This window comes from Crocodylus siamensis, chromosome 13 (assembly GCF_052110815.1).
Source record: "Crocodylus siamensis isolate JL-2025a chromosome 13, ASM5211081v1, whole genome shotgun sequence".
NCBI lineage: Eukaryota > Metazoa > Chordata > Crocodylia > Crocodylidae > Crocodylus > Crocodylus siamensis.
The window spans coordinates 9,975,541-10,001,920 of record NC_143407.1 but is presented as its reverse complement, the minus strand read 5'-3'; the positions used below and the strand labels follow the sequence as shown (position 1 = coordinate 10,001,920).

Sequence of the window (26,380 nt, the reverse complement as noted above, 5' to 3'; positions counted from 1 at the left end):
TCATGCACCAGACCTCAAATCATTTCACACAAAGCAGAAGTAGCTAAAGACGGAGAAAAAGCTCCTTAATGATGTGGTCAATGTCAGCCAACAGCTATGCAGGCAAGGAAGGGAAATCTCTATCTAAAGAAAACCCCTATAGAAACTGAAAGCCATTAAACCTAGCCCTGGCTCTGCAGAAGAGTCATTATCACCTAAGCACCTACCATCACAAAGGATCCTCAAAAGTGCTTAATGAAACATGCTTCCAAAATACCCCCTACACCTGGAGTGAGCTGCAGCAGGTGCCCAGCACAGTAGATGATTTGCTTTAGGAGGTGAAGGAAGGATTCATGCATCTCCTTGAAATTACAGGCAGGGTATGCAAACAGTTTCTCTTTTACATTACTATTAATACACTAGATTAGGGAACCTGGGACAGGTCCCTGAGCTAAGGGTGATAGCCCTCTAATGGCATGTAGGGTTTTATTAAATCCCATTAGAGCCTTCAAAATTGCATTTAAGCACTGCATTGGCCTAGTATTAACCCTCTGCAAATGGGTGGATTTCAACCCTAAAGAACAAAAACCTTCCCCCTTCTTCTTTTGTAAGGCTCCATTCACCCCAAAGCCTGGGCATCCCTGCAGGACACTGGCCCCATGCTGAGCCAGCCGGGCAGTGTGAATTGAATTCCTAGTCCAGGTTGCCAAGAGCTAGATCCAAATGTCCCTGCGGCTCTTCTCTTTCCTCTGCTGCAAAAAGTTTCAAGCGTGATTCTCAGCCCGCATAAACCAGTGGTGTGAATATACTCCAGGGACATCTCAGCCTTTTCATTTCCTTCTCGTTAACAGGAGGCTTTAGCCAGGGTGTTTACACACAGTTAGTTTTCTGGAAGTGAAACTCCCAGATCGGTGTTTATGGAGAACATGTCAGGTCCTGTCTCACTCCAGAGAGCTGAGAAAACTGGGTCCAGTGTTTATTTTACTATGCTGCGAGTTAAGCTCTCAGGGTTATCATTGAGGGGTTGTGTTATTAACCACTGACCCCTTAAGCTTCAGCTTCATCAACTCTCCATCCCCAAATGCCTCCGAGCAGGGAGTACAGCCAGGCTAAGTGACAACTTCCGAGAACAAAAGGGGAAATTCAACTGTGGCTGTAGCTTTATTTTCTTGAAGTGCTTGGGCTTGATTTCAGAGGTGAGCTTACACCACTTTTACTCCAAAACAACTGTACTGACATCCCACCCATGAAAGCAAGGAGGAATTACCCCGCTGGGACAGATCCTTACCTCATGTAAATTGGTCGCAGTGGAGGTGCAGGCATTGCAGCAGCTCTGGAGCTGGGCTCTTAGTTCTGCCCTGCTTTGGCTGAGTACAGCCAGTGGGTGCTTGAATTTTGCTCCTCTATCTCTGCTGTTGCACCAGTTACCATCACAGTGTCTGAGTGCCTAGGACCGCCAACACCGGGACAGTTGGTGGAGTCTGAGCCAGTGGTTCTCAACCTTTTGGACTTGAAGCACCCTTCACTTGACTCAAGGTGCCCCTCATCGGACTTGAGGCCCCCTCCATAATGTTTGTGAACTGAGTGACACCCAGTTTCAAAAACTAATTTATATATTACCTTCTTACACAGGGCCTGGTTAAGGCATGAGGAATCGTTTAGCTGGGACAAGCCTGAGAGTGGCTTATCTGCTTGTCTCCTCTCTCAGTTACTTATCTCTTCATACCTCGTGGCACCCTTCAAAGGATCTTGTGACATCCCAGGGTACCCCAGCACCCTGGTTGAGAATCATTGGTCTAAGCCCACCAGTTCTGAGCAGCTCCAAAGGGCCTATGCCAAAGCCAAGATACTATATTTAGGCACCTTGCACAACATATATATACTCTGAAAATATATATAAAGCGTATGCCAAAAACACCTCCACGATTTCATTTTTATTTTTTTTTATCTAAAGAAAAACCACAAACTGAAATTTCACAAGTCATCTCCCGTTCTGCCTTGCACCCCTTGAAGACACAGCCTCAAGAAATACCTTTGGGACCCAGGCAGCATTATGCAAAGGAGCATAATGATTCACACAGAGCTCATGACAGCTCTTCCAGTAGGATATTTCATCAGCTTAATGTGTACTGTGCACTAATTTGTAAGGCCTTTTCAATCACCTTATTCAAAAAAAAAACAAAACGTTAAATGATCATAGTAAAATCTGTCCTGTAAACTTCCAGTGGTTAGAAAAACACCCTCCCCTCTTGGTGGTGTGTGGTTATTATGGTCCAGTCTTGCAAACAGATGTACCCTGTGAATGCTTAGTCCTCATTCTTGGAAGCTTTGTGGTTTCTTGCAGAGGCTGACAAAAGTAGTTTTGCAGTTTTTCTAGGACTTTCCAATCTAGAGAGTCTCTGAACACTTTGGAGCTATGAGTGACAGTCTTTGGTGGTAAGTGTGCCTAAATTTAGCACTGGAAATTTGAGCACGCATGCATTTGACTGCTAATGGGGTAGGCCCCAATCCTGAGAACATTTATGCACACAAATAACTTTCCAAGCAATGGGTCGGATCCTCAGCTAAATCAATCAAAATAACTTGCTGGCACTTTGAATTAACTGGGAGCATTTATAGCAGCGGACCTCAATGTTGTTAGACTCAAGGCACTCCTCAGTAAATTCAGGGTGCCCCTTGAAAAATGCCAGCTCTTAGTTTTCACTCTATTTTTGATTACAGAAATAAATACTAGAGCAACTAACTCTTCTGGTGCAAAGAACTCAGACAGACCAGAACAGGTCAGGACGTTTTTAACATTAACATTTTCCTGCTTGGTGCAAGGGGCTGGACCTGATGATCTTCCAAGTTCCCTTCTGGCCTTACAATCACTGAACACCACGTATTCCTATGTGAAATCCCTGGGTTTGTCTTGTGAAACATGTTTGCACACCTAACAGTGCTAACATTTCACCCTTGAAAGGATCTCAGTGCAACCCAAGGTATTGCCGAACCCTGGTTGAAAATCACTGGCTTATAGGCATAGGTATTCTTAGGCCTAATGGTTTTAGGACTTTCACTATACCCCTGTAGAAAGATGGTTCTGGGTGTGTCTACAAGAGACCCTTAATACGCAGTAGGCTGATTAACTAAGCATTACAGCGTCAGGCAAAAACCATGCTATTAGGCTATGCACAGTCTACTGTGCATTAATCGTCACAAAAAAGTGTGCAATTGCACTAATGCAAGTAGGACAGCCTACTGCACATTTTTGTACTTCCTTTTGCAAGTACTAAATTTAATGCGCAGCAGTTACTTCACATTAATGAACATGTAGACGCGCCCACTGTGTCCAATTCACACATGAAAAAGCTGAGGCTCAGTGGTAGCGACTTGCTCAAAGGCACAAAACTGGCAATTGGGGAGTGGTCACGCAGTCCTGGTCCTCCACACACACTAGCAAAGACTAGAGGGGCAAGACTCAAGAACAGGTAGGCTCTGTGGTGGGTTATACATGAAGCCACACAGTGGTTGTAATATGTCTCCATCACAGTAGAGCAATTGTGCACGCACACCTCCTGACTTTGCACTTCTTTGCTTTAACCAATAGACAAGGTTTCCTCTCCTAAAATGAGAATAGCTTCGAGAATGTATTATTTAGGCATAATCTTGTTCCCACTGAAATCCTAATGATGAGTAAGCTGGAAGAAGGCAGGGCAGGGTGACACCTTAGAAACTGGGTCAGAGAGGTATAAACTTTTGTAGGTGATGACCTATTTCTGACTGCACACTCTCCCAAGCCACGATGAAGTACAGAAAAGCCTGCAATTGTTCCTATTCTACCACTAAACTGAGAAGGCATGAGTTGTGACCATCTTACCCCTTTTGCCAGCAATGCATGGACTATGAGCAAGTCAGAACTACTGCAGGGGATCTGATAATGTTGTTAGGCAAAAATGGGATATTGTCAGATTTAAAAACCCGAATGTGCATTTGCTAGATTATTTTCTGAACAACACCTGAGGTTATTTAAACGAGAAAATGAACTTACAAAACCTAAGCTGACCGCTGCTGTTTTTTAGTTTAGTTGCATTTCGCTTACCTTGGACAATGGAGTCTGATCACCCGGCTCTGAATCCCCTGTGGTTAATGAACCTGATTCTTCACTTGCTTCGGTGAAACCACAGCTATCCACCATTTACAGTAGTGGAAGAGAGCCAGTATATGCACCCACTAAGCTTTCAATCCTCTGCACAGGGCTGAATTGCATGAAAGGAGAATGAGGCTGGTTATTTCCACTGCTCATTTAGTGTGAATTCAGCCTGTTGGGAATGTTGTATCTTTGTAGTCGAACCCCAAGGGGAAGGTTTCTACTGGCCAGAGCCTCTGCTGGTATGAGCAGAGTTTACATCAGCTAAGGATGTTAATCAATCACTTGGTCTCGTGAGGCAGGGGCCTCGTCTTCTGTCATCCCCTGTGTAAATAACCGGAAGACCTGGAGCCCTTCACTATTTCTATCACAACTCAGTTTGGTATTTTGTTTTTGTCACATGTCTTCATATTCAGCTAAGCATAACCAGTATTATTATTGCTCCATACACAGTGAAATTAATTGGCAACATTCAGCTTAAAGAACCCCTCCGCCCTGAAACCACACAAAAATCTTCACATAAGCTGTGACTGATTTAGCAAGGTATGGAAGAGTTTGCTTAACTTGAAGCGTAAAGAGCAGAGTTAAGCAGATGCTTAAGAGCCGTGCTGTCCTGAATTAGGGTCACGGTTACCAGCCATCTTGAATCTCAACAACAGAGCCTCGGCCATAAAGTACCAAATGTGATCATTTTAAAAAACAGACAAATACACAAAATAACCTGTGGGAAAACATTAGCAAGTAAAAGGTCAGCCCGCAGATTCATCTCACTTTCAATGGCCTGCACAAGTTTCTGGGAATAAACTCTTGCTGCCAAAGTTCCACATTTTAGTCTTTGAACAGAAAATGTTTGAAGCCTTTAACTGCAACCCAGGGAGAGAAAGGCAGTTACTTCTTCCTGAGACAGCAGAGCATCCCAGGTTCTTCACAGTGACTCACAGCATCTCTCTGATGCTGCGTGTTTCCACATTGTAGACACGGTGCCATACAGTCCTTAGGGTGATACCTCCACCACATCCTCCTTGAAATCCAGTCCCTCCTGTTCCTCACTTTCCAGCTGTTCCAGCTTGCTGGATTTCTCATGTATTATTTCCCCAGGTGTTTTCAAAAATCTGGAATTAAAAAAAAAACCAATGTGCCGCAGAATGAGTGAGGCCAGGTAGGGACCTGTTCCGAAGCCCAGTGCAGTCTTTCCATTGATTTCAGTGGGTTTTGGAAGAAGCTGTACAAAGCTGAGCTCCTCCCAGAAGATACTCAGCACTTTACACCACGGGTGGGCAAAATGTGGCCTGTGGGCCAGATGTGACCCGCCAGGCCATTCTGTCCGACCCGCAGGGCCCCTAAAATATTTAGAAAATTAATATTTATCTGCCCCGGCTGCCTGTCATGCGGCCCTCGATGGCTTGCCAAAACTCAGTATGTGGATCTCCGCCCAAAATAATTGCTCACCCCTGCTTTACACCTTGCTTGTATCTGCATGGGGCTCATTGCTTTTGCTGTTTCAAAGGGGTGGTGGTTCTTTGCAGGGCTGAGCCCGTGGGACTGGGATCCATAGGGATCAAAACCTGAACCACTTATCCAAGACCTGGAGGCTTTTGCAATTTGTGCAAAACAGACCCTCAGCTGAACCCAGCCCGGGTTTTGTCTTTTCAGGAAAACAGATAAATAAAACAACTGCCATCGTGTTGGCTTTGCAAAACCCAGCCCCATTCTGACTACTGACTTGTGCTTTCAGATACATGCATTGGACTTCACTGGGATTCAGATGTGCATAGGACCTGAGTCAGGCCTGCGAACTGGGTTCTGAGCTCAGCAGAGATCAGTCTAAGCCTCTGTTTTTGTACCCTAAGTCCAGTGGCAACAGCCATCAATCTTGTGTCCCCTCTAAGTCTGCTACGTGGGGCTGACACCTCGTTTGCCCACCCCTACTTATACTACCGGATCTCAGTTGCAGCAGTATAAATCCAGCCCAATTCCATCTGCTCCAGCAGAGCTAATTCAGATACAAGACAGTATAACCAAGACCGTCATTTTATTCTGCACATCTGAGGAGGTTTCAGAAGTAATGAGGTGAAGCTCAGGACAAGGTGCAGAACGTCTGGAAGCTGATACTAACTTTCCTCTGTCCTGGCCAAATCTCCCTTGTGAGGTCATTTGTGCCACCTGAGTTCTCTCACCTGAATAACAGCTTTTGGCCTGGTTCCTTTTTGATGATGTTGAGTTTGTAATAATGCCTTAAGGCTCTAGACATTTTTTCATATGTCATGTTCATGCGGTTCTGTGAAGATAAAAGACAGAGGCCTTCTTAAAGCATGCTCAGTCAAGTTGGTCTTGAGCTATGACGTGAACCTTTAAACAGTGTCACGCAGAGATACTGGACGTCCTGAACAGGAGAGTGCCAATGAAACCAGCCAATCAGAAGCCAGGCTTACCAGTTAAATCAAAGAGAAGCATGATGGACAACATAACATAACCCAACTTGCATCAAAAACATAGAGGCACATGCAGTTACCAGGTCCTTGTGAATGCTCAGAGCTTGAGAAACAATTGTTGTGGGACAGTTTTTAAGGAAAGCTTTACAGTCCACCAAGACATTGGTAGACTTAGCACTGTTCTTCATCATCATCATCGTTCTAGTACCTGGGAGCCCTAGCCACAGACCAAGCCAGGGACTGTGGACACAGGAGAAAAAGACAATCCCCGGCCTAGAGAGGTTATAGTGCAGTAGTTTCTATCTGGTACTGCTGGAATGTCTGCACTTGCCCCATTATTTTGGGGCTCTCTTTAATATAGGCATACTTTCCGATTCCTCTCAGCCTTTCTTTTAGCAAGGAAGAATTTATTGACTGATTTCACCAGGGGCTGAATCCCTTCAACTCCCATTTATTTCAGTTCAAAGCTGGTCACAGAATACACCATAAAGAGAGCATTGTGCTGCCCAGTTAAGAACATGGGCTCCCACGAGTCCAGGGATGACAGAGCTATGCTGACCCAGACATACCTTATGGTTCCCCCAGAGCTTGGCAAGTCCATTAGGATCGACAACCCGAAAGATCTTGGCTTCCTTATCTTCCCATTTGATGTATGGTTCGTACCGGCTGTCAGACAGCAGCTGATAGACATAGTCCCAGAGTAACCTGCAGTCTGCACAGGAACACAGAGGAAGGCATTCAGCTTTCATCAGAACGTGTCCCCACAAACCAGAGCCAAGCAGCAGGCAGTGTGTGTTAGTAACAATAACACCGACCTCTTATCATTAAATCAGTAGATCTCAGTGTGCTTTAGAAAGGGTATCAATATCTATATCCGTAACTTGCAATGGGGAAACTAAGGCATGGAGGCACCCACACTGAACTTTTGAAGCCTGAAACATGTATGCTTGGCCAGAGGGAGTATATAACACATAGCTGCTCAACAGAGAGCTCTGTCCTGATCTGGGAAAAGGTTGATGAGTTTGCCAACATAGCCAGCAGAACCAGACTTTAGCTCACATGGTAGAGGCTAATGCTTTCAAAATCAGAGGTCCAGGGGTCAACTGTAACCCCCAGAGGTTCAGACAGCTGCCATTTCCCTCTGCAGAGCACTGCATCACATCAAAGACACGTGCATTGTGCTCTCTCCCAGAGATCTTACTTTGGGTCTTCCTTGTTGCTTTCCTTGGTGTAAAATAAAAGTTCTTTTCTATTGAAAATGCTGTGCTTTGGGGGCAAAGAGTCCTAAGAGGGCCCATCTCTGTGTTGGGGAAAGATGATGGAGTCTTCAAGAAAGTCCCCTACGGCTGTTCTCCATGCATGACAGACTTTGAAAGGTGGATGTAGAACCAGACTCACCAAGGAGTTTTCAATGAACAGATGTCAAGTTTCCACTGACATCTCTAGCCAGTACCCCCATGTTTACCTCCCCCCGCCCAGGAGTTTCATTTCTCAGGCAGAGCTGCTTTCCACACCACAGGACTTCATGCTCACCTGCAATTTTACCATCAACTGGGGCTGGTGGGGGAGCAGGAAAAGAACAGATGACCTCTGGCCTACAGCTGACTTCTGAGCCATGATGAGAGAGATTAAGTGGCTCCTCTCTGAAGATGGCCTTTCTGGGAGACCTGGGCTGTTCTCTGTGGCTTGGACATGTCGTTAGCAATGAAGAGACCCTTCCTGGGGAGGCTTCTAACCTGCAGTTCATACCTGCAAGGAAGCCCAAGGCAACGTTATTTCCAAAAAAGGCCCTCTACATTTTTTTATCCATGTTTAAGCAACAGAGAGAGAACAGACAAACCAGGATGCGTTTGTTGGGTAAAGCCTATATCCCAGGAGCAGGCAATTATTTTGGGCAGAGGGCCACTTACTGAGTTTCGGCAAGCCATCGAGGGCCGCATGACAGGCAGCCCGGGGCAGATAAATATTAGTTTTCTACATTTTTTAGTGGCCCCGCAGGCCAGATAGAATGGCCTGGCGGGCCACATCTGGCCCCCAGGCCACATTTTGCCCACCCTTGCTAAATCCAGTGTTGGCTCCAGGAAGATGATGAAAGCACTTGAGCCTCTTGTCACTGATGCCAGCATAACCGCACTGATTCTAGTGGTTGTGAGTAGAGGATCAAGACCACTAGGTTTTCCCAGGGAAGGGGAACTCTTTGGGATGGAACAGCAGAGGGAACTGTAGGAGCAATGAGGGACATTACGGAGCTGCTAACTGGGACAGGACACACGGATGGGTCACTAGGGGAGAGAGGGAAAGGAGTGTCAGATCAGCAGTGCAGACCAGGGAGAGAGGAGAGCCTGAGTCTGTCTCCAGTTATTTAAGTCTGGTGCCCAGAACATGAGGCATGATCACCTTAAACACAAATGCGCCAGTGAGACGTCTCCTGGGTTGGTTTCCAGACCTCACCTACCCATTCAAATGCTTATAAATGGGCATCATACCTCCCACAGTGCTGTGCATATCCATGTGTTTTGCATCCCGAAAGGGTGAATTAAACAATGGGCTGCACACAAGGGCTCGCCGCTGGATTTTGATGTACTGGAGTAACTCGTATAAAACGTCGCCTGTGTGGGGAGAAAGAAAATGAGCACCCCTGGACTGAGGTCTGGCCATGTTCTCAGTCACCACAGCCCAAAGAAAGAGGAGACCCACTCAACGGACTACCCAAGGGAAGCTGACAACAGTTCTTCAGCCTCGTGTTATCCAAAACCATGGGGGAACTGCTGCCCAATCCTAGTTTAGAAGCAAGACTTTTGTGAAAGAGCCCCAGTTGAAGAGGATAACCTGGTATCTGACTACATTCAGATTCAGGGACCAAGCAAAATGTTGCTCAACTTTGATGCTACCTATGAGGTGCTACTGTAAAGCGAACAATAAGAAAGGAGCTACAACTTTCAAATGAAGGAGGTTTTTCCACTTGCTGCAACATAATCCCAGCTTATCTCCCCCATTGATCTATTTATTTCATGCCCAGCACCTTGCATCCCAACGAACTTCAAACCTCCAACAAATCCAAGCACAAATCACACCCCTTAAATTGCAACCACCTCTGGGGTGGAACTCAATGGCCGTTTCTAAGAGTGTTTGTCCACTTTCCAATATTCCTTTAGCCCTGGGAATGAAGAGGCTTCTTGAACCTGATTGAAACTGCAGGGAAATATGGTTATGTGTGTAATAGAGCATGGGCTGAGGAGTGGACACTCATACAGATGTGTATTGGATGGGAAGCCCTCTTGCACTGGGGTGTGAGCTAAACCAAAAGAACAGCCTTGTGGAAGCAAATCCAGGACATGGCCCTAGACACTTCGTAGACCTCCAGAACCAGAAGTTATCTGCACCACTTATAGCTGCACTTCACACAGCTGTTTCAGTGTGGCATTGTATCCAAGAAAATCAGCTGTGCCGGGAGGCAGAGCAATAAATGCAGACACCGCTCTGGTTTGGAGGTGGTACTATAGGCTGGAGTTGATCTGGGACTGATTCTTCAAACTGAAGACAAATGCTCCTTTTCAAAGAGAATGTCGAGACACGAGGCCACAAGACCTAGGACAGCTGGTCATTTAAGTTGACCGTGGTTAGGATAGACCTCCGTCTGCAGGCAGGTTATCCCACAACTCCCCACTGCGAGAATCTGACTCCTTTCCCCAGAAGCGGTAGTGCTGGATGCTGCCCTAGGCAGGAGACTGACTGAATGCACTGTGTGCCTGATCTAGTTTACCGATTTCTACAATTCTGCCTGGCTTGAATGAACACTGAGTTGGGAAGCGAGCCATGGGAATGCTCCCAGCACCATCACCCCTTCTCCCTGTGGCAGGATCTTGATGCTTTCTGATACTATTATCCATCTTCCTCTAGCATCAGGATGCTCCAAATGAGACTGAATAATGCTAGATTGCATTGTGCTAGATTGCATGGGCCCAGAGGTTATCACTGCTCCATAGAGTCTACACTGGCTCCATGCATAAGGGAGGTGATAATTATTCTGCCCTCACCTGTCTTGCTCTTTTAGTCCATGTCTAATTTGCAGACTTCTGCCGGTAGAGCTCTTGGAAAGATGCACAGTCATGCTGGCAGAAACCATTAGCGTGGACGCAGTCATATAACATCAGCCAAACAGGGCTCTCACTAGGACAGGTGGGAGGGGAAGTGATTGACTTGGGTCATTCAGCAAGTCCCTGACAGAGCTGCACCCAAGCCCCTTGAATCATAGCCCACTGGACACACGGCACAGCACAGGGGAGCCAGGCTATTAAATCTCTCATTCGTTTCCTCTAACCTGAGCTAGGAGCCCTGTATCTGAAATCATCCTTGGTGAGAATGCAGAGAGCTTTTCCATTCATCTCAAACTTGCTTTCATCTGCTGGCCGGAGGGAATATTCTTTCTCGGCCCACCTTAACCAATGGATCACATCATCTTTGCTCCAGAGCGAGGGCTGGATTCCTGAAACCAGCAGAGAACAGTCTTTGAAATAAAAGGGGACAAGAGGATACACCTGCCTTCTCCATCAGCACATTTCCCTTCTAAAAGACCAGATTGATCATTGAAGTGAGTCAAAAAGCGATGAGAAAATAAACAGAAGAAATACTGGTCTGTGGCTTGTTCTTGTACCTCTGGCTGGGATTGCCCATGCAGTCTAAGGAAATGAGGTGCCCAGTCTCAATGGGAGCTGCATGCCTAATTCTTTTACACCTGTCTGAAAATCCCAGCCATTGGTCATAATTAGTACCAACTAATCCCAAAGCCTCCGACAGCCATCGCTGAATCTTCATGCTCCTGTGAGGCAAGGAAGTGGGATTAGCCCCATGTAAAGGTGGGGACGTGAAATGATTTGTCCAAGGCTACAGACAAATCAAAGACAGATCTGGGAAAGCAGCAGAGGACCCCTAACTAGTCCCTGATTCTCATCACCAGACTACACTCCCTCCCACAGCTATGACTCCTGACTCACTGTTGCCCAGTACAGCCACTAGACCACAACCTTCCCCAGAAACAGATTTAGAGTCCAGGAGTCCTGCATCACAACCTGCCACAGGCACTGGCACATGCACTTGTCTATAATATATTCTCAGCAGTGCATGGGTTGAAAAAAAAAATTCGAAAGCATCTGTCAGTAGCATTAACTCCATATTAAATGACATTATTTTTTCTTGTAAAACATGAAATAATCCACAAATCCAACCAGCTGTCAAATGTATCATCCTTTTTCTGGCTAATTAATATACTATCACAAGCTTAGGCTTGAAAATCTCTTTATATAAACTCCAAGGGTTGTTTTTCTTTAACCCATGGATATTTGTGTTAACAGGCACAACAGTGCCACCACCTTCTTTTTCATCATCATATAGCTACATCTGTGCTCCCATCTGGGCCCAGCAGACACCGGATGAGAGCTCGGGTTCATGAATTCAGTTCTAAAAGCCCTGATTCAAGCCCCAATCTTGGCTAAAGTGGTAGCCATCAAGCCTACCGACTAAAAAGAAGTGAAGTGCTTTGCTCTAGGAGCAAACTGCTAGTTAGTGCCAGGAGCAGTCCTGGCTTCTAATCAGCTGGAGCAGACTGTTTCTCCTCTATGCAGTTAGAAATTTCCTGGGACGTGACTTCAAAACCAGGATACCAAAAAGCCTTTGAGCAAAGAAATGCTTCATCTGAAAGAGCTCCTAAAACAAACTCAGAAACCCCCAGCGCATTAACCTTATATGTTAAACTGATGCCTTCTGTAGCCTTGAGAGAGTTGCTTTTCTAATCAGTAAAATGAAGATACAGTATTGATCAATACTGACCCACTTCTAAGCTGTGCTGAGAAAATTAATCAGCCCATTCATGTTTGTGCAACGCATGCAAGGATAATGTGGCTCGTTTCCCTTGCTCTGGACTAGTCAGCTAAAGGGGAACAGCCTAGTACTATTATCTGTTGCTGGAATTACCCCTTTAGTGCAAGTGGCAGAGGCCTACAGTACAGCACTGAACAATGTACACCAAGATGCGGTTGGCTGTTAGAATCATAGAAAAGTAAGGCTGGAAGCAACCTCAGGTCACATCTACTCCAGAGTCCTGCTCCAGGTAGGATCATTCCTGTCTAAACCATCCTAAGCAAGTGTTAGTCCAACATGTTCTCAGAATCGCACAAACAACCCTCGTGCACACCTTCCAGGCATAATGCCCTAAACATCAACACGCTTCGGCTTGCTCAAGGTAAAGCCGTGGGACGAGGGCACTGTCAGTGTCCTGCCAAGGCAAGGACAGGAAGTGGTTTGTTAAAATATGCCCAAGAAATCCAAGGAAGAAGCGTATGCACAATGCTTTGAAGAGGTATAAAGTACCACCTAAGTACAAGAAAATCTGCAAGGCTGTCAGCATTGCACCGTCTACTCACTGAGCCTGCCTGGCAACTTGAAGATTTCTCCCTCCGTGATGGGCTGCAGCGAGGTCACACATCTGGGCTGCGACTGCAGTGGCATGTTAGCTGCTGGTACTGGGATTGAAGAAGAATCAACCATCACTTCACCCTGGGGAAACAGATCAAAATAGCAAATAAGAACCAGTCCTGCAGAGGAGGTTTATGAAGCAAAATGACAGCGTGATTGTATCGCAGGTAGGCACAGAAGCGCTAGCATTGATCTTCACAGTCCACGTAACAGCACTGGTAAATACGAAGTGACCTGAGTTAGCAACCAGACCATCGCCTTACTATGGATCCTGGATATGTACGCCCAGGGATGCCTACCCAGGCTACAATCACACCTTCGCTTTGCTACCGAGACATCTCCACATGTGCAGCCAAGGGCTGCCTGTCGAGGGCATGGATTTGGAGCAAAGCACAAACAGTAGCATTATCCATTTACAAGAAGTCCCAGTCTGATTGGTAGTTAGAAGGCAGCGCTGAGGGAAAGCCCATTGCAGGAAGTTGTGTTGATTACTCAGGTCAGGGTGTTCGTCCTTCTGCGTCAAAAGTGCAACCAGTTCCCCAACACGATGATACAAAGAGCTTTGTGTTCCTGGAAGTACCACTCTGACGCCAAGGCATAAAGCTGAAGTGCTAACCACAGGTGTTGGTTAACGATTCCCTTTCATTTTCTACCAGGGCAGCATGGTACGAGATTTTATCGGGCGTACCAACCAGAAGTCATTCTTGGATAATTACATTACCCACTTCATTTCTCCCTACACTTTCCAAATTACATTACCCACTTCATTTCTCCCTACACTTTCCAGCAGGATCAGGGGTGGTGCTCCAGCTCCTCTCCTAAACACAGCCACCATGCTTGCCCCCCAGACATGGGAGAACTGATCTTTGTTTCTGGAGCACTTCCAGGGAACGGGGCTGTACCTACTCCTCCACCTAGGAGACATCATGATGCGGGCAGGGCATGAGTCTAATCCTCCAGAGATGCAGGTTCAAGAGATGCAAGTGCAGTTCCCATGCCAGCTGCAAGCTTCCTCTGTGATCAGTTTGCTCACCCTTGTTCCCCAGTTCTCTAGCCACAAAAATTAAGGATAGGCCTTTCCTGCCTCAGAGTGCTGGGAAGGTAAATTCTGCTAGTGGCTGAGATGCCCCAATACTATAATGAGGAGCGCTTCTATTACTATCTGTGTAAAGTTGCCTCCTTGGTGATTGCAGCACAAATGGAAGTTCCTGTCCTTCACACTACCTGTCATCAAAATCTCTGATCACATCACTGTATCTCGGACCTACCCCCGCTGCACTCATGTGAAGCAACAACTACTCCCATTTCCAATGGAGAACTTGCAGGCGCAGGTAAGTCTGCACAGCGGAACGAAGGCGTAGCATGTACCAACATATTCCTGAGCTAGCTTTTTTGTCTAGCTAGTACAGGTAACAACAGCAGTGAGCATGAAACAGCCTGGGCTTTCTTGTGCATGCGCTTGGTCTCGTGGCACAAGCCCGCTGGGGACCCCAGGAGCGCCGCGTTGTTGATCGGCTCTGCTGAAACCCATGTTGCTGCGTCCAGGGTTGTGGAAAACCACATACATTTCTTCAGGACAATATATCTGAAACGCAGAACTCCAAAACTCCTGGTTCAGAGATGATCCCTTTTATAAGCCCAACTAAGAATCGCAACAACAACAAAAGACATAGATACATAGATAGATACTGTGATTTCTTCGTCGAGCTAATAAAAGGGATCATCTCTGTTCTCATCATCAAGAGTTCTTGCATTTCTTTTGGTCTCAGACCAACACGGCTAACCAAATACATCCCTGAAACACAGACCATATAGATTGCACCTATGGAGCCCATGCCGGAGATCAAAGCCTGGTTTCAGCTAAAGTAAATGGAGCATCATGCGAGAGCCACCAGCAATGTGAATATTGTATGTGCTCTGCCCATCTCTCCTGGGCTCAGCATTTTGAATAGTGTTCATGAGAGGCAAGCAATGGTTTACATTTTCACTAGGATACACATAAGACTTGGCAGCATGGCTGTGAGTTGTGAAGTGGGAAGACTAGTAGCCTACACAGGTGCATAGGTCTTTAGCTCCTTGCCTCAATCTGGTCACGCTAAAAAGGAACGTGGCAAAAATGATTTAACCGGTCATTGGATCATTCCAAAATTCATCTCCAAAGTTTTTTCCCCCCCAGGAAAAGTTCTACTGTGACCGCTTTTATTGGTAGGAACATCACCACTGATTTATACCGACTCGGCTTTGCAAAAACCAGGAAAATCTGCTGTGAAAAAAGATACGAACTTTTTTTAGGAGACAGTCCGGGTTTGAACTCGTAACTCCCTCTTTATAGTATGTTTCAGATTCACTCTGAGCAACAAACTACGGGAAAAATAAAAGTGAAAGGAGTTAGCAGTATGTATCTTATACATTTCTTTTCAGAAAAGGCGCTTCGTGGTTTATTTTTCTCCCCCTGGCTCAGCGGCAGGGTCTACCTGGGGGCTGCCCGATGGCAGAGCTCGTTGCGAGGGAAGAAAGCGGGATTCTCCCCTTCCAGGTTTCTTCTGCCCTCCCGCGCCCGCCTGCCACGGAAACCCTCTGGGTAGCGCTGCATTTCCTCACTTCTCACGGCCCCGCGTGGACGGCCGGCCGGGGCCGGGGCCGGGGGAGGCTGCGGGGGCGCGGGGCGCGGGGCGCGGGCGGGGCTCGGCGCGGCTCTTACCTGCATGGCAGGTGGCGGGGCTCGCTGCGCCGCCTGCTCCGGGCGCCGCGGGGCGGGGCGGGGCGGGGGCGGGGCGGCCCTTCCGGGAAACGAAGACGGAACGAGGCGGGTCCGCGACGGCGGCCGCAGCTCGGCCCGGGGCAGCCTCCGCCGGCCCCGGCCCCGGCCCCGGCCCCGGCCCGCGGGGGGGAGCGCGGGGGGCGTTGGGCGGCGGCGGCGGCGGCACAGCCCGCGCTGCCCTCCGGGCTCCCCCGCGCGGGACGAGGAGGGCAAATCCCCCGGGTTCAGGTTTAAAAAAGGAACCCGCAGCCACGTTTTTCCATGATTAAAATGAAACACCAGTAATATTTGTGTGTGTGTGTGCACATGTGTGTGCATATGCACGAGTGCGTATAGGTATACAAGTGTGGGCGTGCATATGTGTGTGTATGTATATAAGTGGGTACATATAGATTTCGTAGACATCAGGGCTGGAAGGGACCTCGGGAGATCATCGAGTCCAGCCCCCCGCCCAAAGGGCAGGAAGTCAGCTGGGGTCAGAGGATCCCAGCAAGATAAGCATCCCATTTGCTCTTGAAGGTGTTCAATGTAGGCGCTGGAACCACCTCCGCTGGCAGGCTGTTCCAGACCTCGGGGGCTCGGACAGTAAAGAAATTCTTCCTTATGTCCAACCTGGAACGGTCTCGCAGGAGTTTGTGACTGTTCGACCTCGTCATCCCTTGGGGCGCTCTGGTGAACAGACGTTCCCCCAGATCCTGGTGGTCACCCCTGATAAACTTACAGGTGGCCATCAGATCCCCCCTGAGCCTGCGCTTTTCCAGGCTAAAGAGTCCCATGGCTCTCAGCCTGTCATCATAAGATCTGTTTTCCTGACCTCTGATCATGCGCGTGGCTCTCCTCTGCACTCTCTCAAGCTTCTCCACATCCTTTTTGAATTGTGGAGCCCAAAACTGGACGCAGTACTCCAGCTGCGGCCTCACCAGGGCCAAGTACAAGGGGAGAATGACGTCCCAGGATTTGCTCGAGAAGCATCTATGGATGCACGCCAGCGTTTTGGTCGCTTTACTAGCCACAGCATCGCATTGGAGGCTCATGTTCATCTTGTGGTCAATGATGACCCCCAAGTCTCTTTCTTCTGTAGTGCTGCCAGCGTAGCACTGCCGAGCCTATAAGGGTGCTGCAGGTTTTTCTTCCCAAGGTGGAGAACCTTGCATTTTTCAGTGTTAAACACCATCAGGTTCTTGTCTGCCCATTTGCTGAGCTTGTTCAGGTCAGCCTGGATCACCCGCCTATCTTCTGGCATGGATGCTTTGCCCCAAAGTTTGGTGTCATCGGCAAACTTGGCCAGTTCGCTTCTGACTCCAATGTCCACATCATTAATGAAGATGTTGAACAGTATGGGTCCCAGGACAGAGCCTTGAGGGACCCCACTGGTCACAGGGCACCACGATGAGTGACTGCCATCAATTACAACCCTCTGGGTCCGACCACGGAGCCAATTTCCCAGCCAGCGGATCGTGGATATGTATATGTATGTAAATGTGTGTGTGTGTTTTTTATTTATTTAATCTGTATCTGAGGCCAAAACTAATTCCACACTGGGGAGTCCAGAAGCAGAAGTGGCAAACGTCCTCCACCCGCACCGGGGCGTCAGATGTTTCCAATTTATCTATTTATGTTTAACAAAGTGTTCCATGTTCCCAGCCAAGTCAAGTCCAAACCAGTGAGTCGGTCCAGAACCATAAGTATCCCTACAACCGGCAGACGCCCTCCACCCACCCCTGGGGCTTCAGATGTTTCCAAAACTATCGGCAGGCATCCTATGTGCAGGCCTGGAGGTGTGGGGTTCAGATGCCCCTGAGTTTTGCTTGCCTCGGCCATAAGGCTCTTGGAGCAAGCAGGGGAGGAGACTCCCGTTTCCATAAACTGGGCTTAAAGCTGCTGCACCTCAGCAGGCACCGAACCAGCCGGGAGAGCCGTTCTCCTGCCAGGCAGTTCAGGAAAATTGCCTTCATGGACACAGATACATGGTATTTCCCTTGCCAGGTTAAGCAGCCACTACGCTGGATCTGAGCCTTCAAGAGGCGGAGAAGATATAGATTCATAGTTTGTTAGGGGCTGGAAGGGACCTCAGAAGATCATCGTGTCCAGCCCCCTGCACCAAGCAGGAGAGATAACAGGGGTCAGGTGCCCCCAGCAAGGTGCTTGAAGATTTCCAGGGTAGGTGATTGCACCACCTCTGGAAGGAGCTTATGCCACAGTCTGGACACCCTAACTGTGAAGGAGATTTTCCTAATGTTGAGCTTGAATTGATCTTCCAGGAGTTTGTGGCCATTGCTCCTGGTTTTCCCCACGGATGCCCTGGTGAAGAGTTGCTCACTGACCTCTTGATGTACACCCCTGATGTAGCAGTGACGTACTACCAGGTCCCCTCTTCTGTAGGCTGAAGAGTCCCAGATCCCTCAGCCTCTCCTTGTGTGACTTGCAGTGTCAGGCTCTGACCATACGGGTGGCTCTTCTCTGGACTCTCTCAAGCTTGCCCATTGGCGACGCATAGGGAGTGCACCCGGGTGCACATGCACCCCCTGAGATTGGCACTGCACCCCCTGAGAGCAGCGCCGCTGATGCTGCCAGTGACACTTGCAGGCAGTCACCGCTTGCCACCTCCCCCAGCCTCTGTCGTTTATGAGCTTGTCCACATCCTTGTTAAAGTGCAGCGCCCAGAACTGGACGCAGTACTCCAGCTGCGGTCTCGCCAGTGCTGACTACAGGGGGAGAAGCACCTTGGTTTTGCTGGAGATGCATCGATTGGTGCACGTCAGAGTATTATTTGCCCTACTGGCTACAGCATCGCGCTGCCGGCTCATATTCAGACCGTGGTGTATTATTATCCCCGGGTCCCTTTCATATACAGTGGTGTTTCATTTTGATGAGGAAAAAATATGGATTTGGGGTTAGTTTTCTTAATCCAAAAATTGGGGATTTTTTTATTAGAGAAACCAGGATCCCTGGTGATGGACAACCTGTCCAGCGGCCTCTTCCTCCTGCCAGCGTCTTCCCCTTAAAGCCCTTTCTGCCAGCAGCTGATAACATAAATCCAGAAGTGATTCAGGCTGAGCTTGCTGTTGGGAACTGTACTGCTATAGCTCAGCGGTTCTCAACCTTTTTTCTACCAGGACCCATTTGTAAACATCAATGGCCAGTCCTGACCCAGTGCCCCTCACTCCCGACCCGCTGCCCCCAGTGTGTGGGGCAGGGGGCCCCAACAAGTCCCTTCCAGGCTGGATCTCTGCCAGCCTGTTATGGAAAAGCCACGGTTTCCCACATTTTTCTCCTTTAAAGGAGAATAATTTTTTAAGTTTGTTCACAGCCCTTTCATATATTCTTGCCACCCACTTTTGAGTTGCAACCCACAGGTTGGGAAACACTGTTATAGGAGACACTGGGCCCGCCGTGGGGAAGCCTGGAGTCTGCCAGGCATTGGGAGCGGTGTAGGTCTGGTTGACCAACTTGTGGTGGACTCAAGTGCCACCAGTGGTACCACTGCCTCTGTGTGTGGCCTGCAGCAGACTGGGGAGGAGACAGGCAACAGGGGGGCAGATAGGGCAGGGGACACAGGACATGGAGTAGAAAGCAAAGCAGCAGATCAAGTAAGGGGAAGGGATCAGACTGGCACTGGGGGAGGGCACGGGGCTAATTTGTGGCACAGAAAGGTTGGCCCCACTGGCATAGATGAATCAGCATGGGTTGATTTGGGACCTTAGTTAAAATGTGCGCCAAAGGCTGTGGGGACTGCTGTTTGGCACTGTATCCACCCATTACAGGGGTTTCTAAATACGATTAGGCACAGGTTGTAGCTAGGCTGTAATTAAGTGAGGCTTAAATAGAGACAAGTGTCTCTACAAGGCTGGGCTGGTCCTCTGGTATAACTTTAAGTGCTGGGATACTCCACTATATCACATAAGGGCATAACCCTCTTAACTGCATAACCCAGTGCCAGTCCCAACGTGTTACCTAATCCTCGTGTTGTAACAAATATTAGTCATTTGGTATGTTAAGTGCATAGCAACTTTCAAACTAACTGCATGATGTAAAATGATTAGGAATTTCCAGTTTCAAGGCTGATGTTAGAGCAGGGGTGGGCAAAATGCAGCCCGGGGGCCGGATGAGGCTCGCCAGGCCGTTCTATCCAGCCCGCGGGCCCCTAAAAATTTAGAAAATTAATATTCATCTGCCCTGGGCTGACTGTTGTGCAGCCCTCAATGGCTTGCCGAAACTCAGTCAGCAGCCCTCCACCTGAAATAATTGCCCACCCCTGTGTTAGAGAGAGAAAAACCTTTACCAAAATAAGGCAAGAAACTTTATTTAATCAGCACCAGAAAAAGCTTAGCCCGGCTGTTCCTGTAGTTAGTAAGCTGTGTTTACACAGAGTTAAAGTAAGCGCTTACTCTCAATAACATTGCTTCACTCCTGATACTCTGCATTAAAAAAATAAAAGCAACTCAGTGGACAACTACTTGTTTCATGTTTTTAGAAAAATCATTTCTCCCCACTCTTTTTCCAATCCATCCCCAAGCTGACATTTTCAGTTTGTCTGAGGTTTAAAATATATGGGCACTCCTAGCATAAAAGCTTGTATCTTCTCTGTTGGCAGCGACTCCAAGCTCTGTAAAAAACCCATTTAACTTCAGCAGAAATACCCCAGAGTGTAATAAGTGTATGTCTTAGACTGTGTACACATGTACTAATATGTACCCCTGTAGCTACCGTGTAGGTCCTATATTCTCTTTCAACTCTATAAAGCAACGTAAATAACTATGATTTTTAACATTCACTAATAAAGGTTTAAATAATAGCCTGAGGCCCCAGAACAGCCCATATTTCTGGTACTGCTAGAAATTCAGCCAGGATGAGAGGCAAGCGTTAGCAACGCACTGGTGTTTGCTCCACGTGAATGTTTATGCACTGCGGGATTTTTTTAATATTTTTTAATAGTTTGGAACTGTTTTCTAAGGAGAGACAGGAGGACTGCTGGTCAGCTTCATCCTCCCTGCGGGCATAAATAGACTAGTCAAAACCATTATAAAAATAATTCTTAAAAAGTGGGAGGCTATGAGAAGAGTTAGAAACCTTGACCCTGTTCCACCTTAGAAGACCGTGGGTCTAATTTCCTTGCATCTTACTGATTTACGTGCTGCAATGACCTCCATTCCCTGGGCTTGAAAACTGTATTTTGAGATGAGGATCGAGCAAGCGTTTTCTTTTAGCCAATCTGTTTGTGAATTTGGTCTTCCCTAGGTGTCTTGCCATGTTTGGTACCATTTCTGTAGACATGTTGAGTCTCACCTTGCTGAGGGGAGTCTGAGAAAAGGGCTTTGCTGCAATCTGCATTTATGTCTTTTGAGACGTTACGAAAGTACACAGTTTGGGGAACAGCCTGCTTCGGCTTCACCAGGTCATCAAAAGTGAGAAGTGTGCATTTCTTTTGCCACTTGAGGATTTATATTTTCAGATCAACGCCATCAGCATAAAGGGTTTGGGAACTTGCTATGGCTTGTCTATCGTTTAACCTCACTTCTGTTATTCTTGGACCTCCCAGCGATCTCTCTCATTTTCTTAGTGTTTCCACCTTATTCTTTATTCCACACTGGCCACTTGCAGGTAGATGGGAAGTAGCTACCATCTGCTGTTTAGAGTCAAGGGGAGCGAGCATACGATCTCTTAAAAGTTCCACTTAGTATGCTTGCAAGCCCGTATGCCAAAACTAAATCAATACAAGCATATATTTATTTATTAGGTTTATATGCCACCCACTCAAGTACAGGCCCAGGGCAGCCTATGAAAACAGTTGCCAAAGCTGTGTTCGATTCGACCTCTGCCCTGCGTGCCGCAGTTTGTAAAGCTGGTTCTGACATACCTAGCCATGCACTAACTTTAAGCTCTTCCAAAGTGGTTTGAAACTCTTGTTTCAAGCCATTTCTAGGAAAACAGCTTTGATGTTAATGGTATGCGGCTGTTAAGTTCTCTCAAGCTCCAAACATCATTAATGCAGGGAATAAATTACATTCTGCCTCTTGCCATGAGGCCCTGGGCCACTTGATGTTACCTTTCATTGAATGCCAGCCATCTCCAATAGGATTAGAAATTACCAGTTTAAAAATGGCTTGGTAAATCAGTGCTTCTGGAAGGCACAAAAGTGACTTGCCATTCACCAATCCAGCCTTATCAACAAAACAGGTGGCACCTTGGCACGTGCTACACGAGCTCCCTCACACCCTGGTAAAATCCTGGAAAAAAATTATCAATGAATCCATTATCGATAAGCTAACAGAAGGCAGTCACCATGGCTTCCTCTAAAGGACAGCCAACATGACTTCGTTATGGGCGGGTCACACCTGACCAACCTCATTTCCTTCTACGATCAGGTAACTCGCCACTGAACGGGGGAAATGAGGTTGGTGTCATATACTTGGACTTCAAAAAGGCCTTCAGCTGAGTCCCCCATGATGTCCTCAGTGGTAAAATTGGGAAAATGCGGCCTCGACTACTTTACAGTCTGGTGGGTAGGTAACTGGTTCAGAGATAGGACCCAGAAAGTATTGATAGACAGAACTGAGTCAGCATGGGGGAAGGTGACCAGTGGCATCCCTCCAGGTTCAGTATTTGGACCAGTGCTTTTCAACATGTTCATCAATTATTTGGATTCAGGTATTAAAAGTGAACTGGCAAAGTTTGCAGATGACACCAAATTCTGGGGGAGTGTGGTCACGCTTGAAGATAGGCTGGCAGTACATGCTGACCTAGGCAGGCTCACAAGGTGGGCAGATCTCAACCTGATGACATTTAATATGGAGAAATGTAAAGTGCTCCATCTGGGGAGAACTAATCCACAACACACTGAGAGGCTCAGCGGTGCTACACCTGCCAGCACCACAACTGAACAAGACCTGGGGGTTGTGATAGAGCACACAATGAACATGAGTCATCAAAGCAATGCCGGAGCTGGCAGAGCTAATCAAACACTGGCATGCATCTCGAGTAAGGCTAAGGATGTCATCCTCCTGCTCTACTCGGCGTTGGTGAGACCACAGCTGGAGTAGCACATCCAGTTCAGGGCGCCACACTTCAGAAGGGATGCGGAGAAGCTCGAGAGAGTCCAAAGGAGGGCCACGCACATGATTAGAGGTCTGGAGAGCAGGTCATATGAGGAGGGGCTGAAAAACTTGGGACTGTTCAGCCTGGGGAAGAGAAGACTTAAAGGGGACTTGGTGGCAGCCTTTAAGTATAGAAGAGGCGCACATCAGAGCCTGGGGGAGCATCTGTTCACCAAGGCACCCCAGGGGAAGACAAGAAACAGTGGGCACAAGCTGCTTGAAGATCACTTCAGATTGGACATAAGGAAAAACTTCTTTACACGTCGAGTGCCGAGGGTCTAGAGGTGCCACAGTCACCCACCCTGCTGATCTTCAAAAAGCGTCTCGACACCCACCTTGTTGGGGTCACCTGATCCCAGTGGTCTTTCCTGCCCCGGTGCAGGGGGCTGGACCCAATGATCTTATAAGCATCTAACATCTGTGAATCTATGAATCTCCCACCTCCCCTACAATACAGGCTCTGGGTGAAAAAAGGCCACCCTGTGCTAGTGGTGAGAGGATTGATGGACTTTCTGTCCATTTAGGCCTTGGTTTGCCTGCTGATAAATAGGTTGGCTAGTGGCGGTGGCTTTTGCGCTGTGGACACATGTCCTATTGTGAGCTCTACTAAGCACATCAAGCTCACTTCATAGTCAGAAAACAGCCATTAGATGTCAACAGTTTTTGGTCACTTCCAGCCTCGATTGGATTAAAACCCCAAATTTAAGAATGAAGAGGTTTCCTGTGTCTGTTTCTACTTGTCTGAGCCATCCAGGCTCCCGAGCGAAATAATCTTGTCCATGAAAATAGGCGTCGCAGCTTAGATGTGAACTCACTCAATTATTGAGCAGAATTTCCTTTGAAGGAAAGCTGTTTTGCAGCTCCTGGTTTCCTAAAAATCCTAGATTTCCTCTTGTCATGCCCCCTTGAGGTAACCACTCCCATAACAGACCCTCATTTCAACTAAAGCCTGGACAACCTGGGAACGCTTGCCAAGCCAAACAAACTGAAAATGAGCGTGAATGGACTGTTTTGTCTTCCAGAGTGCGCTTGAGTTTAGCAACTTTTCAGATTTCAAGAGCAAGAGTATTACAAAACCATACCGGCACCCACATGCATGCACTTCACACAAGCGCCTATTTATAATGTTGGCGGAGGTGTCAGTTTTGTGTGTTTTGGCAGGTTTCTCGGTCTTTGTGGATTCCCACAAAATCTGGATGCATTTTCCCCGTGGATTGTGGTTGAAACCCATTGCACGCACCAAATATTTATCTGAGAGGGAACAGAATTCATAGAATTGAAATATTCTTAGAAAGCACAGTATTTATCCATATGCACAAAATGTTCGTCCAGCCTCGTAAACAGCACAGGAGGCATCCTGCCCACGAACTCGGGTAAACTTTAGTGATTATGAAACCTGGAGCCAGAGACTTGGCTGTTGTAAACACTCTGATCACAAGCAGCGGGAAAGTGGTGCGGGAGCATTGATTGGCAGTAGGAAGATTTACCCCAGCCAAGGTGCTGGTCTCAAAAAAGATAAAAAACGTGTTTCCCTGGAGCAGCTGTCCCTGTAACTAAAACTCTTAAAGTCACACCATGTAAACAAGGTCACACACTTGCTCCGTTTGTCCCTGCTACCCTGTTGTTTTTTTAAAAAAGGGGAATTTACCTTTGGTTTTGCTCTGCGCAGCTGTCACGGGGCTGGATCATCTGTGCCAAGAAGGACTCAGACCTCTCGGTACGTCGTTCCTAGAAGGCACACACACACACACACCCCTTTAGTAACTCCATGATTCCTCCGCGTACCAACTTTCCCACCTCATTAGAAAGATAGCAAGTACACTGTAATCAGAAGGTGGAATTGCAGGCTGGGTATCTAAGAAAGCTTTAATCTAGCCAGCACAGACAATAATTGCAGTCCATATGCCATAGCACAGTTCATATAGGCCAGCTGAAGTGCAAGTTAAGGACTTACTCTGGCAGGTAGCACGTCATTTCATCCTCAGTGCTGACAGTACCAGCTAGCTAGATTAGAGCTAGCTCAGGTATATCCCCGTGTGTTGAAACACAGCTTCTTCTCTGCAGCCTAGATGTCCTGCACATGTTTCAAGCTAGGAAGCTTTTGATTGAAACAGCATTTCATGTAAACAGTATGTAATTTCCCGGCTTTTCTTAGGAGCTGACTATGCTCAGTTTTGAGAAGGGATTTTCTGCAGTTAATAGGAGCACTAACTTAGTGCAACTACTTTGCACTTTTGATTTTAGTTACTGTCATGTCATTGGTTAAAAAAGCAGTGGCAGTTAACACGGTAGCAGATGAGCTGGGCGGAATGAGTTAGCATTTAGTCCCTGGGATTCCTTCCAGAGAGAGAAGGTGGAGTTTGAAATTGTTCATAGCCTTTTTAGAATAAGAGCCTGGGTGAGTAACTATTGTGAGCTGAATCTGTACTTTGCAGATGTTTTGGGAAACCAAAAATAAATCACGACTTTAAAAAAGAAAAGTTCTTTAACTATTGTCTTATGTAACAAATGCAAGAAAATCGATTTTAATATTTTAATGTGTTGTCGGTGCATCAGTTCTGGGTTTCCTTGAGGGTTTGTCAACAAAGGGGAGTTACTGTTTAGTAAGGTAGGGTGTAAATTTACAGGTTTTTAACTCTTCCCATCTAAAGGTTCAGATCCTGTTTCACTTTACAGAGCCAAACAGCACTTTCCCAGCTACGTAGGTGGGACTTTTCACTCTTTGGTGAGATGCACACCTGCTGGAAATGCCCCGTAGGTGAATGAGGGTGAGGGCTCCCCAATATTTTCACCCAGTAGCCTACTGGTTAAGGCTCCCAGGAAGTGGGAGACCTCAGTTCTCAGCTCCCTGATGAATTGCATCAGGCCGGGTAGACAGTTTTTCCATCTGTAATTCTAACACAGACGGAAAAATGAATCCGCTGTACATTGACGGAGCTCTTGCAGAACAGAGGAGAGCCGCTTTGCAACATGTCGGCTGCTCTATATTGTAAAAATGCTTCCTTTAAATATACCACCTGGTTGTGCTCGCAGCTGTAGCAGAAACAACCTGGCATGTGCCATCTAGCATGTAACACAAAACAATGCCAAAGAAGGCACAGCAATGTTAACGTATACTTGAGCTGCTTCCCTTTGCTTGCTGTGGGGCCGGATCTACTAGTGGCTTGGGCATTTCTGAATTAGTCACCGCAGCACACTCCTCTTCTGCTTCCCAGTGCACGGCTCTAACTCCCAGGTCATTATTCAGTCCCTTCTCCAGCCCTCCTCATGTAGCTGAGCCACTGCGCCTTGCATTTGATAGTCACTGGAGAAAATGGGGAGCTTCTGTCCCTTGAGTAACGGTCCAGGCTGGACCTGAGTCAGTCGCCAGCTTGTGCTTTCCTTGGCCTCACATATTTCCCCAGGGGCTTGGACAGTCTGTATGGTTCAAGCTCTATACTGGGAAGAAGATGTTAGGTTCAAGTCCATTGCAGGGCGGGGATCTAGGACCTAAATGAGAGCCCTGACCATGAGG

General features: G+C 47.3%; 1 protein-coding gene across 6 annotated transcripts; it reads right to left on the bottom strand.

Annotated features, from left to right (window-relative positions):
• On the bottom strand, window positions 1–25,188 carry ETV7 (ETS variant transcription factor 7). Of its 6 annotated transcripts, none has more exons than XM_090026103.1 (9): window positions 24,821–25,188; window positions 24,515–24,594; window positions 12,960–13,092; window positions 10,862–11,026; window positions 9,027–9,149; window positions 8,074–8,289; window positions 7,110–7,252; window positions 6,286–6,386; window positions 1–5,220 (listed from the first exon to the last, which is right to left on the bottom strand). In XM_090026103.1, the coding sequence occupies exons 3-9, from the start codon at window positions 13,081–13,083 to the stop codon at window positions 5,103–5,105; spliced, it is 990 nt and encodes a 329-aa protein (XP_089882229.1). In that variant the 5' UTR covers window positions 13,084–13,092; window positions 24,515–24,594; window positions 24,821–25,188; the 3' UTR covers window positions 1–5,102. The 6 variants fall into 6 exon arrangements, with proteins under 6 accessions (XP_089882229.1, XP_089882227.1, XP_089882233.1 ...); XM_090026101.1 differs by lacking the exons at window positions 24,515–24,594; window positions 24,821–25,188 and adding exons at window positions 15,295–15,372; window positions 15,713–15,756; XM_090026107.1 differs by lacking the exons at window positions 24,515–24,594; window positions 24,821–25,188 and adding exons at window positions 15,295–15,372; window positions 15,486–15,524.
• Window positions 25,189–26,380: the final 1,192 nt, after the last annotated feature.